The sequence below is a fragment of the Geotrypetes seraphini genome, chromosome 1 (genome assembly GCF_902459505.1).
Source record: "Geotrypetes seraphini chromosome 1, aGeoSer1.1, whole genome shotgun sequence".
NCBI classification, from domain to species: domain Eukaryota; kingdom Metazoa; phylum Chordata; class Amphibia; order Gymnophiona; family Dermophiidae; genus Geotrypetes; species Geotrypetes seraphini.
The window spans coordinates 193816576-193832017 of NC_047084.1; the positions used below are offsets into that span (position 1 = coordinate 193816576).

Consider the following 15442-nt stretch of genomic DNA (forward strand, 5'->3'; position numbering starts at 1 on the left):
ATAGGCTAACTAGGCTTCAGCCTGGGGCCTCAAGATCAAGAGAGGCCTACATTCAAATTGTTAGCAAAATTAAAATTACACTACTCTAAAAACAGTGAACACTAAAACACTGAACCGAAAATAAGGATAAATTCTACGCTTCGGGATCGGAACCGGCTCCGGCCGCAACGGGGCGCTGACTCGGCTTCTCCCTTTCTTTTTCTCGCCCTGGGAGGAGAATCGGGGAGGGAAAGACGTCAGTCCGGAAACAGCTGGGCAAAGCCCAGCCCCGCAGGGAGAGAGGCAAAACATGGATCCGTCAGGACAGGACGGCCCAGACTGCCATCGGAGGGGGGGGGGGGGGTGGGTTTAATGGAAGGCAGGCAGGCAGGATGGCATGGGGAGGTGTTCAATGGAAGGGGGATGGGAGGAAGGCGGGCATCGGAGAAGGGGTGAGGTGAGGAAGGACGCACTGGGGGCACTATGGACATAGGAAGGGGCAATGTTGTGTGTTATGTTTGATTAGTTATTGTTACAAGTACTATATATGGTGCTGAGAATAAATGTCCAAATAAGTGTTCTCGACTTTTTTTTATTTATTATCCGTGTCACATTTTTTATAAAGGTTAGTACCAATAACAACATGTTTCATTTAACATATTGATATATATCACAGTAATGATGTATTTTATTATCTCTCATGTAATTTACAAACTTAAAAATGGGAGGTGAAAGGGCCTCATAAGTAGAATAGCCTAGGGCCTCTTTTCATCTAAATCCGGCCCTGGATGTAATAGTCTTGCTAGACCAGTGTAAGAGCAGAATTAAAGGAGAGCAGCATAAATTTAAAGTGAAGAAAGCCAGCATATGCCAAAAGCGCTCAGCACAGCGGTTACAGGAACGTAAGCAGCGGATACTGGGAGTAAGCCAAGGTTGAAATTTGGTATGTCTGATAAAGCAGGGAACAGGGGAAGCAAGGGTGTTCAGAGCAGAGGAGAGAATAGAGTTGTACGACGAGACAGTCTCATGGGCAGACTTGGATAACATAGTGGAGAGGTGAAACAGTGGTTGAGAACGTGGAAGAATTGAGAGCTTGAAGATTTCAAAACCTCTTGGTAATGACGGTGTGAGTGGGGAGGAGGGCAGTTGTGAAGGTTATCAGATGATGATCAGAAATGGGAAGCAATGAGATAGAAAAGTTAAAGAGAGAGCAGTTGGAGAAGAAGCCAAGATCAAGGCAGTGGCCATATCGGTGAAGAAGGGTGGTGGTAAACCTGACTGGCTGGATATGCCCTGAGGACTCGATTGAGAACCTGTGCTCTAGATTAGAGAATGATACGGGGACAAATTTTTCCCTGTCCTCACGGGAACTCATTTTCCCGTCCCATCCCGGCAAGTTCTTTTCCTTTCCCTGCAAGCTCCGTCCTCATCTGCACAAGCCTCAAACACTTTAAGATCATAAGTAATTTTGGATCCGCTCTGGGAAGTGATGGATTCCATTGTCCTATGTGGTCATATGTGGGACATTGCTGAAAGTTAAAAATCCATTAGACAGGTATAAAAGCAGATTTCTTATAATTATGACAGGGATTGCCATGCAAATGATCACAAGGAATTGGAAAAACTGGGACAGGCTAAACTTTTCCTTTTGGTGGGAAACTTTGTGTCATTGTTACACATATGAAAAAATGAATACGGAAATATTGGGACATAATAAAATATTTAAAGCAACGTTAATGGAATTTGTTAAATCTGATTAATTGTATAAGCCTTCAGTTCCCACTTGATTTTCACACACATCCAGGGAGGGTGGGAGGTAGGGGGGAAATATATTTTGAATTATTATTTAATTGGAGGTAGTGGGAGAGGGGGAGATATATTTTGTATTATTACTTAATTGGATGTAAGTGCTGTTCAATGTATTTCTTATTTGTAAAATTTTTTGCACTTTGTACTTGAATTGAAAATCAATAAAGAATTTTATATATATATATATATATAAAGCTTAGGAATGGGGCAACAAACCTCTCAGGGACAAATTTGTCCTGGTGTCATTCTCTACCCTAGATGAACCTTCAGCTATATCCCCTCCTCCTCATTGTCAGGGTCCTCTAACCTTTAGCCATCTTCTTCCCCCCCTCCTCTCCCCCCCAAAATAATTTACTCAACAATCATGATCATCACATAAACATCCAATAAAATTGCAAGTTAAAGTTATGTGTTTGATGGTTGTTGAGTATGTGGCTATCGAGGGCTCCTGTTTTGCACCTGCTCTTTACTGCCCCCAAGCAACTGATGCCTTGAGTAACTGTCTAGTGTTATCTAATATTTGGGCCAGACAATTTGCTCCTACAATTTCAGGGTTGTTGTTGTTGTTGTTTTTTGTTGGTGGGGGGGAACAACTTGTTTACCAAGTAACCTGAGTCTTAATGAGTAAATAAACAGAAGCAATGGAATTACAGTACTGTATTACTAAGGTGACCATACGTCCCGTTTTCAGACCCCCTGTCCCGTTGTCCCCACACAGCTTCGGGATGCCAAAATGTCCTGTTTTCAGGGACAGCGTCCCGAAGCTGTGCGCGGGGACAACGGGACAAGCGATCACTTCTTGTCCCTACCTGCCATGCAAAAAAAAAAAAAAAAAAAAAGCCTCCCTCCTTCCTTTCCCCCGGTCCGCTGTTATCATACCTCACTGCTGCTGCTGCTAATTGCCGACACGAAGTCTTCTTTCCAACGTCAATTCTGACGTCGGAGTGGACGTTCTGGGCCATCTAGGCAGTGATTGGCTGGCCCAGAACGTCCTCTCCGACGTCAGAATTGATGTCGGAAAGAAGACTTCATGTCGGCGATTAGCAGCAGCAGCGATGTAAGATAGCAGCGGACCGGGGAAAAGGAAGGAGGGAGGCTTTTTTTTTTTTGCACTGCAGGGAGGGAAGGAGGTAGGCAGGCAAGCAGGCTGGCTTTGGCCAGGGAGGGAGGGAGGGAGGTAGACAGGCAGGCAGGCAGGCTTCAGGGGGTGGGGATGGGACAAAGTCTGGAAGGCAGTAAGAGGGACATAGGAAGGAGGCACTGAGGGCACTAAGGACATGGGAAGGAGGCAATGGGGGCCAGAAAAAACCTTCAAAGGGGACCAAGAGGAAAAACTATTGTCAATAGAGGTGAGCCTCGAAGACGTACTCAAACAGATAGATAGATTAAAAACAGACAAATCGCCGGGACCTGATGGAATCCATCCGAGAATACTGAAGGAGCTCAGAGATTAAATAGCGGAGTTACTACTAAAGATCTGCAACCTATCTTTGAAAACAGGGGTAATCCCGGAGGACAGAAGGATAGCGAATGTTACACCTATCTTCAAAAAGGGATCCAGGGCGACCCGGGGAACTACAGACCAGTGAGCTTAACCTCAGTTCCGTGGAAAATGGCTGAATCGTTAATCAAAGACAGCATCAATGAGCATATAGAGAGAAATAATCTGATGAGAACCAGCCAGCATGGTTTCTGTAAAGGAAGATCTTGCCAAACGAACCTACTGTACTTCTTCAAGGGGATAAACAAACAATTGGACCATGGTGACTCCATAGACATCATATATCTGGACTTCCAAAAAACCTTTGACATACAGGAAGCAACAACCCACTATGTTAAATCAGTAAGTAAACAGCGAAGAAACAATAAGCCTCAATGATTCTCTGCGGAGATTTCGGCCATCATCAAGGAGAAGAAAAAAGCATTCATCTCTTACAAACAATCAGGGAAACAGGACTCTAGGGAAGTCTATCTGGCCAAGTCAAAAGCCGTCAAATCAGCAGTTAGAGAGGCCAAATTCCGCATGGAGGAGTCTCTAGCGAAGAACATCCAAAAAGGAGATAAATCCTTCTTCAGGTATATCAGTGAAAGAAATAGAAATTCAGGCGGGATAGTACGTCTTAGGAGACCAGACGGAGACTTTGTAGAAACGGACTCAGAAAAAGCCCAACTGCTAAATGAATACTTCTGCTCAGTCTTCACCCGCAAGGCGCCGGGACTCGGCCCTCAGCTACAGACAAGGGATGACGCAGTTGACCCGTTTAGTAATTTCAAGTTTACACCGAGCGATGTCTACTGCGAGCTGTCCAAGCTTAAGGTTAACAAGGCAATGGGACCTGACAACCTACATCCCAGGGTGCTCAGGGAGTTGTGTGATGTCTTGGCAGAACCGCTATCCGCGCTCTTCAATCTATCCCTTAGTACGGGTAACGTCCCGTTGGACTGGAAGACGGCTAACATCATTCCACTTCACAAGAAAGGATCCAAGATGGAGATGGCAAACTAAAGACCGGTGAGTCTAACATCAATAGTGAGCAAACTAATGGAAACTCTAATCAAACGCCAATTGGATTTGATCCTGAACGAGGAGAATCTACGGGATTCCCGTCAACACGGATTTACTAAAGGGAGATCCTGCCAATCCAACCTGATCAGCTTCTTTGACTGGGTGACGAGGAAGCTGGATGTTGGGGAGTCCCTGGACATTGTATACCTGGACTTCAGCAAAGCATTCGATAGCGTACCACACCGCAGGTTGCTGAGCAAGATGAGTTCTATGGGATTGGGCGATACCTTGACGAAATGGGTTGGGAACTGGCTTGGAGGTAGGCTTCAGAGGGTGGTGGTGAATGGCACCCCCTCCAAAATGACGGAGGTGATCAGTGGGGTGCCGCAGGGCTCAGTCCTGGGCCTGATCCTTTTCAACATCTTTATAAGAGACTTAGCGGAAGGGCTGCGAGGTAAAATGACATTATTCGCCGATGACGCCAAACTGGGCAATGTAGTGGGCAAAAACACAACGGACATAGATTCAATGCCCGACAACATGATGCACGACCTACTACTACTGGAGCGCTGGTCTAGGTCCTGGCAACTCAACTTCAATGCCAAAAAATGCAAAGTCATGCACCTTTTCCGTTGCAAATGCAAGCAGTGTCTCACTTCCGGTTCACCACACAATTGTTTCCCACGTACTCACCTTTATAGGACCCCCCGGGGCCCCTGAAGAAGACTTTTTATCAAAACGCGGACCTTTTTGGGTCCTGTATCCCTAGCGGACTAGGTCTTTTAAGGCTCTTATGTGGATGATTTACTTTTATGTGGATGGAATTATTTTATGTGGATGATTTTAGTGTACCTTTGGAACTTTGATACTTTCAAATAAAGTCCATTTGGGAACATCGTCACTCCACAGAGTTTTTTTGGTTTTCTCTGGATTTTCTTCTTTGTGGATATTTTGGGGTCAATTCCTTTTGTTTTTTGCTTGTAGATCCTAACAAAAACTGAAGCAGAACGAGACTTAGGGGTGATCGTAGTGAGAACATGAAGACTGCCAATCAAGTGGAGCAAGCTTCATCTAAGGCAAGGCAAATCATAGGTTGTATTCGCAGGAGTTTCGTCAGCCGTAAGCCTGATGTCATTATGCCATTGTATAGATCCATGGTGAGACCCCACCTGGAGTACTGTGTGCAGTTCTGGAGGCCGCATTACCGCAAGGATGTGCAGAGACTTGAGTCGGTCCAAAGAATGGCCACCAGGATGGTCTCGGGACTCAAGGATCTCCCATACGAGGAACGGATGGATAAATTAAAGCTATACTCACTCGAGGAACGCAGAGAGAGGGGTGACATGATTGAGACATTCAAGTATCTCACAGGCCGCATCGAGGTGGAAGAAGATATCTTCTTTTTCAAGGGTCCAGCGGCAACAAGGGGGCATCCATGGAAAATCAGGGGTGGGAAACTGCACGGGGACACCAGGAAATTCTTTTTTACTGATAGGGTGGTTGATCGCTGGAATAGTCTTCCACTTCAGGTTATTGAGGCCAGCAGCGTGCCTGATTTTAAGGCCAAATGGGATAGACATGTGGGATCTATTCAAAGAGATAGGTAGGGGAGGGTCATTGGGGTGGGCAGACTAGATGGGACATGGCCCTTATCTGCCGTCTATTTCTATGTTTCTATATTTCTAAGGTACCCCATGAGCGCCTGCTAAGAAAACTGTGGAACCACGGAGTGGAAGGAGACGTGCACAGATGGATCTGTAATTAGCTGGAGGACAGCAAGCAGAGGGTGGGAGTAAAGGAACAATACTCGGAATGGGAAGCAGTTATGAGCGGTGTCCCGCAATGGTCAGTGCTGGGACCACTGCTATTCAATATATTCATTAATGACCTAGAAGCAGGGACAAAGTGCGAGGTTATAAAATTTTCGGATGACACAAAACTCTCCAACAGGGTTAGAACTGTTGAGTAATGTAAAGAGCTACAAAGGGACCTGAACAAACTGAGTGAATGGGCGAATAAATGGCAAATGTGCTTCAATGTAGAGAAATGCAGTCTTGCACATAGGGAAAGGAAACCAGATGTACAACTATAGCATGAGGGGGATGGTATTGGAGAAAAGCAACCTAGAAAAGGATTTGGGGATTCTGGTGGACCAAACAATGAAGCCGGGGGCACAATGCGCAGCGGCCTCAAAGAAGGCGAACAGAATGCTGGGCATTATTAAAAAAGGAATCACTACCAGAACCAAAGAAGTTATCTTGCCACTATATCAGTCTATACTGGTCGCCGTACCTTAAGAAGGATATGGCGACACTCGAGAGAGTCCAAAGAAGAGCAACGAAAATGATAAAGGGCATGGAAAACCTTCCATATGCCAAGAGGCTGGAGAAACTGGGGCTCTTTTCCCTGGAAAAACAGAGACTTAGAGGGGACATGATAGAAACTTACAAAATCATAAAAGGTATAGAGAGGGTAGAGAGGGACAGATTCTTCAGACTGGCCGGGGAAACAAGAACAAGAGGGCACTCAAGAAAATTGAAGGGAGACAGATTCAGAACGAATGCTAGGAAGTTCTTCTTCACTCAGAGGGTGGTGGATGCCTGGAATGCACTTCCAGAGGAGGTGGTAGAGCAGAGTACGATTTTGGGTTTCAGGAAGGGGTTGGACAGGTTCCTGAAGGAAAAAGGGATTGAGGGATATAGATAGAGGGGGTACTATACAGGACAAAATGTCTTCAGTAGAGGATCACTTGCAGGTCACTGACCTGGGGGGCCGCCGCAAGAGCGGACTGCTGGGCACGATGGACCTGTGGTCTGACTCGGCAGAGGCGATGCTTATGTTCTTATGTTCACTAAAGACATAGGAAGGAAGGACGGAGGGAATAGAAAGGGACAATTGTTGGGCCTGAGTGCAGAAAAAAAGAAATGAAACGACACAGTCAGAAGGAAATGCAACCATAGACTCATGAAATCACCAGACAGCAAAGGTAAGAAAAATGATTTTATTTTCAATTTAGTGATCACAATGCGTCAGTTTTGAGAATTTATATCTGCTGTCTATATTTTGCACTATATTTGTCTATTTTTCTATAGTTACTGAGGTGACATTGCAAATATTAAAGTCATCTGCCTTGACATGTTTGAAACCCCCCAAATATAAATGATAATTAACATTTTCTCTGCATATAGTGAGCTTTGTAGTTTTTTAAAAAAATGTATGGTTACCATTATGAATTAATAAGACATAATGTGTACATGAAAAATGGATGGAAAAAATTGGGGACGGGGCTAGGGTGGGATTGGGGGCGGGACTGACAATTAATAGATGTCCCCTTTTGATGAAAAAAATAATGGTCACGTTAACATCTAACACCCAAATCTCTGACCTCTCTGGGTCTGGGATAAAGTGATTAAAGCAGCAGATGCAAAATTTTGATAATGGACTATTTCCCTCGTCGTGAGTCTAAAAGCAGCCTGAAAAAGTTTACATATTTTGAACTTCTGTAACTGCAATTCCAGGCTCGCGACAGCCGCCGCAAACTAACAGTATTAGACTGACGCAAGGAAACGTGAATCCGGAAGCGGAAGTACGTTCACGGTGTCACGACCAAGGACGGAAGTTGTTCGAAGCGTCGCTTATGTTTGCTGTGGAACGTTCTAGGGCGAGGACATTGCGCTGTGAGAGGCGGGTAGTCGGGTCTGTCCATTTCTTCGCCCTGCGTTCTGTGCTTGCCGCGTCTGGATTCTTTCTCCCCCGTTCCGGCGATGGCAGCGGACCAGGCTCCGGAGGTGCTGCAGGAGAATCAGGCCCCGCGGAGCCAAGAACTGGCGCTCTGGGTGGATGAGCAGCGCGGGGAGAACGAACCTAAGAAGCATTGGGCCCATCGGCGCGAGTTCATTCTGCGCAACTTGGAGAAGCTCGGTGCCGGCGATACGGGCTCTGACTCGGCCCTGCCTCCTTCCCAGCTCAACCGCCTGCTCGCCTTCTCCATGGTCTGGGCCAACCACTTCTTCATGGGGTGCCGGTGAGTGGGGAAGAAACAGGAAGTGCGGGGTAGGGTAGTGGAAATTGTTTACAGTCTAAAAAGCGTACAGTCGGTTATTATGAATAAGAAGGGTTTAGTTGATCAGTGGGAGAAGAAAATACAGAAGAGGCAGCTGTCCACAGCAGATATAGCTATTTTAAAATCTGTTTTTATATTAAGTGCCATTTTCTTTTATCTTTGGTACATCATTAATAGCTGTGTTGAGTTTAGAGAAAAACGGGATTTATTTTTATTGGACCAGTTCGAATGGTATGTACATGTGATGTAGTTGAGCTTTTGAGATTTATTTATGATTTTTTAATCAGAGTTGCGACCTCCTCGTGTTTCAGTGTCAAGATGTATGTAAAGTGTACTTACGTTGGTGTTGGGATTGCGCTGTTTTGATGATAGATTGTATGGATATGGCAATAGAAAGTAGTTGATTTTATAGGTTGTGTTTTCTTTTTGTGATTGTGGTTGTTTACAGGTACCCCGTGGAGGTTATGAAAAAAGTACTTACTATGGGAGAAGGCATTGAAGTGAACGATGCTCCAACCCATACAACAAGAGATGAACTGGTTTCCAAGGTGAAGAAAAGAGGGATATCAAGTAGCAATGGTTAGCAGATAATAGATGTAAACATATTTAGGGACTTGAAGAAATAAGCATATCTTCTGACTTTAATAGTGAATGCTTTTACAACAAATGTTCATAATAAGCAATGTTTTTGTTTATGCTTTTTGAGTACAGAAAGGTATTGAACTATTTTTATAACAAGTATTTTAATACAGACTTATATAAATCTATTTTCTTTTTTTCAAACTTGAGCAATGATGTATAGCAGTTACAGGAGTTACAGTAGGAAAGTGAAATATGTAAGGACAATTATATGAATGATTGGACTGACCAGTAGGGCAGAGATGGGTTCAGACAAAACCACCGAAGACAAAGGCGCGCGCCGACAACTGAGTGCAAGACGGAAGCGCGCGCCGACGAAAAAGTGTTTTTAGGGGCTCCGACGGGGGGGTTTTTTGGGGAACCCCCCCACACACTTTACTTAATACAGATCGCGGCGGCGTTGTGGGGGGCTAGGGGGGTTGTAACCGCCCTCATTATACTGGAAACTTCATTTTCCCTAAAAAACAGGGAAACAGTTAAGTTTTCAGTAAAATGTGGGGGGTTACAACCCCCCACAACGTGGCGCAATCTGTATAAAGTAAAGTGGGGGGTTCCCCTCCACACCCCCTGTCAGAGCCCTTTAAAACAGTCATTTTCTTCGGCGTGCGCCTCCACATTGCGCTCAGTTGTCTGCGCGCGCCTTTGACCTGACACCCAGAGATGTATTCTAGACCCTCCTCCCCCCACCACTCACACACAATAGGGAACTAATAAAGTTCTTTAGGAATGGCTAAAATTTGATAACGGATTAAAGAGTTGTCCGGATTTTGAGTATTTTATAGTTTAGAAAGTTGAGATATGGGAGAATATCCTCATCCTTGCTGTTTTGGTCTCTCACCCTTAACTACAGCATTAAAAAGAAAATTAATACTACAAATGACAGCATTTAGATAATGTTTTGCAAATGTGTGAGTGAAAAGAGTGCAGGGTTATGATGAAACAGGCTACTATAAAGATACATATGACACAATATAACCAGAACTGGAAATTTCCAAGATGCCACTCAACATATACCTAAAATATGGAAGTGTCTAAAGTGTGGCAGGCTAGCTCTTCTTTACCCCGAAAAGAAATGCCAGAGCTTATACAAGAACTGAGTTACACCCCACCCCGTTCAAGATAGCATCAGCTATCCAGCAGAAACGTAAGGACATTGAAAAGATTTCCATCTGACTTCTGGAGCTGCTGCCGCCTTATCTCAGGCACTTTTTTTTTCCGACAGAATACACACAGGAGAAGTGCTGCTGGGGCCCATTCAGCATTTGCTTCTAGCCCATAGATTTGTTCTCTGTAATATGTAGTGTTTTGGACTTAGACCTGTTTAGTTCAAGCCAAGTTATAGCCCAGTACAGTAGGTATCGCCCTGTCCTTGGAAGACTTAGACCTTATGGAGTATAGTTATTAAGCTGCTGTTAAAGCAATAATGTAATTTAATACAGGATTTTTTTTTTTTTTAACCAGAGCATACTTTAAATAACTGAGGGGCTCTTCAACTAAGATGCATTAAGAAATAGGCTTAGTATGCCCTTACACGGGTCTTCTCCGTGTGCTAAGCTCATTTTTTTATGTAGCCGAGAAAAAGCCTTTTTGGTATTTGTTTTATTGATTGTCTTGTGCTAATATTAGGGGATAGTTCTTGATATACCTCCTTTCAGTGGTTACAATCAAAGCGGTTTACATATGTATATGTTTTTCTGGATCCCATATGCTACAACCCACAATCCAGGAGTTGCAGAAATCCACAACTTTTCTGAGCACATGCTCCACTCTCTTAGCTGAGAGCTAGCAAACATCCAGTTACAAGTTCTGCAAGCAATCTGTGCAGAAATCTTTGCAGTTGCTTTTCTTCTTTTTTTTTTTTTTCCCCCCCACTTAAAGTTCATTTTCTCATTGACTTCAGTGTCTTGAGATCCCCTTCCAGGTGGTGCCCTGTTGGAGAAAAGGATGCAGTCCCACGATGCCGGACTGCTGCTTCACAGAGAAACTTGTGGATCTGTGGAGCCAGCCTGCTGTATGCCACCGTTTTTAGACTTGGAATCCCTTCATCTGATTGCTGGTGACCTTGTCATGTGTTTCAAGATGCAAGCTGCTTTTCCCGTCCCCGACCGCGTGGATGAGGATCCATTGGGGGAGGAGGTTATAGTCGATGTCTGGCCAGCTGGCAGTCTGAAAATTTCAAGTCTGGTCCATTTGGAGCTGTTTCTGAGGCAGAAAATCATTTTCCTCCATTTTAATGCTGTTTAAAGCTGATGACAATCTGGCACTGCATAACTGTGAGAAAACTTCCATTATTTCCTATGGGAACTTTGGGGGTGGCTTGTAAAATGATTTTAAAGTCATTTTTCACAGTTTCTGAGGATAGGGGTCAGGTCCCACACCTCCCCAGACCCCAAATTGCTATTTTTTATTTTCAGTTAATTTTATTTTTGGTGGAAATTCTTTTATTTTTTCTCAAAGCACGTAGCCAGAACCTTTGACAACAGATCAGAATTCTCCTGGACTGTCCAGCTCCCTTGAACTGGGTTTATCTGCGGGTTCTGGGGTATCGCCAGAGCGCCCATGCACCCTTTATAGGAGTCCCTCTTATCTCAGTGGTCTCTGCAGAGTTTTCCCCTTCAGATGCTGTTCCCCACCTGGACAATGCCAGCTGGCAGCAACTTGGCTTCAAGGGGAAACTGTCTGCCAGGGCTTGCTTCTTCGGATTTCTGAGTAGATTCCTCTTTTGATGGATGCCAGCCTGTTGGGTTGCGGGCTCACTGTGGAGCCCGCTCCATTCAGGGGTAGTAGACTCCTGGTCCGAAACGTTGGTTAATCAATCGTCTGGAGCTTTGGGCAATTCGGCTGGTGCTACTCGCTCTCCAGCCCCTTCTGAAAGGACCAGCAGTGCAAGTTTCTCCAACAACACCACAGTGGTGGCGTATGTACATCACGAAGGGGCTCTAGGGGGTGAAGAACTTACGTGCACGACAGAAGAATGGGACTTGGGTGTGATAGTATTTGATGATATTAAGGCGGCAAAAAAGGTTGAAAAGGTGACTGAAAGCTAGAAGGATGCTAGGTTACATAGGGAGAAGTATGGCCAGTAGGAAAAAAGAGGTATTGATACCCCTGCATAAGACTTTGGCGAGACCTCGTTTAGAATATTGTGTACAATTCTGGAAGCCGCACATTCAAAAAGATATAAAAAGGATGGAGTCGCTCCAGAGGAAAGCTACTAAAATGGTACGTGGTCTTCAACATAAGGTGTATGCGGACAGACTTAAAGATTTCAATCTGAATACTTTGGAGGAAAGGTGGGAAAGAGGAGATATGATATAGATGTTTAAATACCTGAGTAATATAAATGCGCATGAGTCGAGTCTCTTCATTTGAAAGGAAACTGCAATGAGAGGGCATAGGATAACGTTAAGAGTTGAAAGGCTCTGGAATAATCTAAGGAAATACTTTTTTACAGAAAGGGTGGAAGATGCATGGAACAGTCTCCCGGAAGAGGTGGTAGAGACAGAGACTTTATCTGAATTCAAAAGGGCCTTTGATAGGCAGGTTGGATCTCTCAGAGAGAGAAAGAGATAATGGTTACTGCGGATGGGCAGACTAGATGGTCCATTTGCTCTTTATCTGCCATCATGTTTCTGTGTTTCTTGGGCCAGATGGCTCATATGTGCCACTGGGCGGTAGCACATCTTCTGTCTTTCTCGGTGGCCGGAGTCAACACTGTTCAGGCAGACTTCCTCAGCCGACAGATCCTGGAAACCAGGAGCATGGTCCCTCGCGCAGAGAGACTTGTTAGCTTTGGCAGAGAACTCAAAGGCCGGGGGCTTTTTCCATCGACAAACGGCAAAGAATCTAGGACCAGATGCCTTCTTTTGGCCCTGGCTGGCTCACGAGCTCCTGTATGATGTTCCCTCTGTGACCTCTGATCGATCATGTCTTCCACTGGATAGCAATGCATTCTGGTCCGGTGATTCTAGTAGCTTCAGACTTTCCTCGTCCATCTTCTGTGGGATTAGAGACTCCGGCCCCCTCTTCATTGATATCTTCTCAGTCAGGGGCCGGTGGCCATGAAGAACCCACAGTACTTTGGTTTTATGGTATGGCTCTTGAGCGCTCAGCTTTGATGAAGTACAATTTTTTGGATAATATTCTTTCTATTATTTTTTTTTTTTTTGCTTGATGGAACCTTCTACTATGGCGTCTTATGTCAAATCCTGGAATTCTTTTCAACAGTGGTGTGCTAAGAATCCTGTTGAATATTGCTACTCTTGGGTTTTGACCAGGTATTAGTGACCTGGATTGGCCACCATGAGAACGGGCTACTGGGCTTGATGGACCATTGGTCTGATCCAGTAATGCTTTTCTTATGAGCCTGAGAGGGCTCCCTTTTCGGTGATCCTGGTTTTTCTTCAGGTGGGCCTAGAAACAGGTTTAGCAGTGGCCTCCTTTAAAGATCAGGTTGCAGGCTGCTCATGTTTAGAGCATGCTGAGGTGCTAGTTCTCTTACTGCTCATCCAGCTGTGTCCAGGTTTCTAGGAGGACATTTCATTTGCAAACTCCCATGCATCTTCTTTTTCCCTTCATGGAATCTTAACATCGTTCTGCAAGGCCTTGGAGAGGCCCCATTCGAACCACTGAATGATGCGTCTCTTCTGGATCTGACAATCCAGACTCTTTCTGGTTGGCGTTTTATCCCAGGACAAGCAGGCATGATATTCTCACATGTGGGTGACGTCATCTACGGAGCCCCAGCGCGGACAGCTTTTCAAGCAAACTTGATTGAAGTTTCAAGTTTGCACACTGCACCACGCATGTGCTAGCCTTCTTGCCCACTAGAGGGCGCATCCTCACCTCGTGGTCCTCAGTTCTAATTCATCCGCGGAGCCAGAAGCCCTGTGGATATTTGTGTGCTCTAATTGCCTTCTGTCGCCGCGGCTGTGTACGTTTTTCGACGCGGTCGCTGCGTGTAGATTTTCTTTCTTTCTTTGTTTTTCTTTTTTCCCCAAAAAAAAAAAATATATATCTTTTTCCGTTGCTCCGGGGGCTCCCGGTAGCCACGGCCCGGGAACCTCGTTCGTTCCCGGCCACGTTGTAGGCCCATGTCCCGGCCTGTTACGGGGTTTAAAAAGTGCGGTCGTTGTGACCGACTACTTTCAATAACAGACCCTCATCGGTGCTGTTTACGGTGCTTGGGGCCCCAGCACCCGACAGACGCGTGTGGCAAGTGTGCCACCTTCCAGAAGCGGGCACTCACACGCCGTAAGGCCCGCATGGCGGAACTTTTCTCCGTCGAGTCCCCGCCTGGGAAGGCCTCGAGTTCGGCCTCGGCCTCGGCCTCTACCTCGGCCTCGTCCCGCGATGCCATCTAAGCAGGTTGCTGCATCCAAGGCCTCGGGTAAGTCTCCACTTCCCTCCTCAGCTCCAGGATCGTCAAAAAAGCCATCCTCGGGCTCTTCGACGGCGGGAGGGTCCACCTCCGCTCAGCCCAAGATGCCCAAGTCGATCGCCCCGAGGGAGTACTCGAGACCGAGGTCGCCCTCTGAGGAGCGTCGGCAGGTATTGCCCCAATGGATGTCGATCCCGGTGTTCCAGGAATTGCTCCGGGCGTTGATCGCCTCGGAGCTCACCGGGGCCATTGAGCACCTGCAGCAGGCTTCGGCCTCGACTGCTTCGGCCTCGATGGCCCCGCAGTTGGCGACCTCGGCCTCGGGTACCGGGGCTTCGGCTCCCGAGGCGCCCTCGACCTCGGCGTTGCCCTCGGACTCAGCTTCGAGGGGACAGCCGGAGCGTAGCGTGCGCCCACGCGACAAGGTGCGCCGGGTGCGGCGGCTCTCGTCGTCGTCCTCGGAGTCCTCGTGAGGTTCGTCACCTTCGGGCAAGCCTCGGGCGAGGCACCGTGCGAGGAAGGCCAAGCGGTCTCGGGCCTCGCCTCGGCGGCGCGGTCGCTCGTCGCCGGCCGGGGTCGATACCTTACGGGTACGGGACCTGCGGGTCGATAATCCCAACTTGTTTAGGTCGCCTGCCAGGGAGAGTTCCCGAGCGTCCTCGCCGGGGCCGAAGGGACGGGCTTCGGTGCCCCGGACCCCGGGGGGATCCCCCAAGGGTTCCTTTCGACAAACTCGGTCTCCAACCCCTTCGAGGTCACAGGACTGTGCCTACTTGGGATCGGGATCGGGGAGGGAGCCGAGGTACTCTCACGAGGCCTCTCCCTTCGGCTCGGCAGGGAAGTCTCGGTCACCCTCTCCTCCTGCTAGACCGTCATCCTTCACGAGGTTTGTGCAGGATATGGCGGTGGCTTTGGGTGTGGACTTGTTAGAGGGATCCACTTATACCAAGGAGTTTTTAGAGGAGCAGGATCTTCCTGCCCCCCCTCGGGAATCCCCTCGCCTTCCCATCAAAAAGGTCCTCCATCAGACCTTCCTTAGGAATCTTGAGGCTCCTTTGACGGTCGC

The 15442-nt window shown here is 46.7% G+C and overlaps 1 protein-coding gene across 6 annotated transcripts in view; it reads left to right on the forward strand.

The window, feature by feature from the left end:
• Nucleotides 1–7798: 7798 nt before the first annotated feature.
• The window catches only part of CDKN2AIP (CDKN2A interacting protein), a 51444-nt gene continuing 43800 nt past the window's right edge, over nucleotides 7799–15442 (forward strand). For 2 of the 6 annotated variants that reach the window (XM_033943084.1, XM_033943102.1), the window contains exons 1-2: nucleotides 7799–8318; nucleotides 8806–8905. In XM_033943084.1, coding sequence (XP_033798975.1) covers nucleotides 8059–8318; nucleotides 8806–8905 — 360 coding nt within the window. In that variant the 5' untranslated portion in view covers nucleotides 7799–8058. Of the gene's footprint in view, nucleotides 8319–8805; nucleotides 8937–15442 lie in introns of those variants that run through there. The other 4 variants (XM_033943073.1, XM_033943066.1, XM_033943091.1 and 1 more) reach the window with 4 other exon arrangements.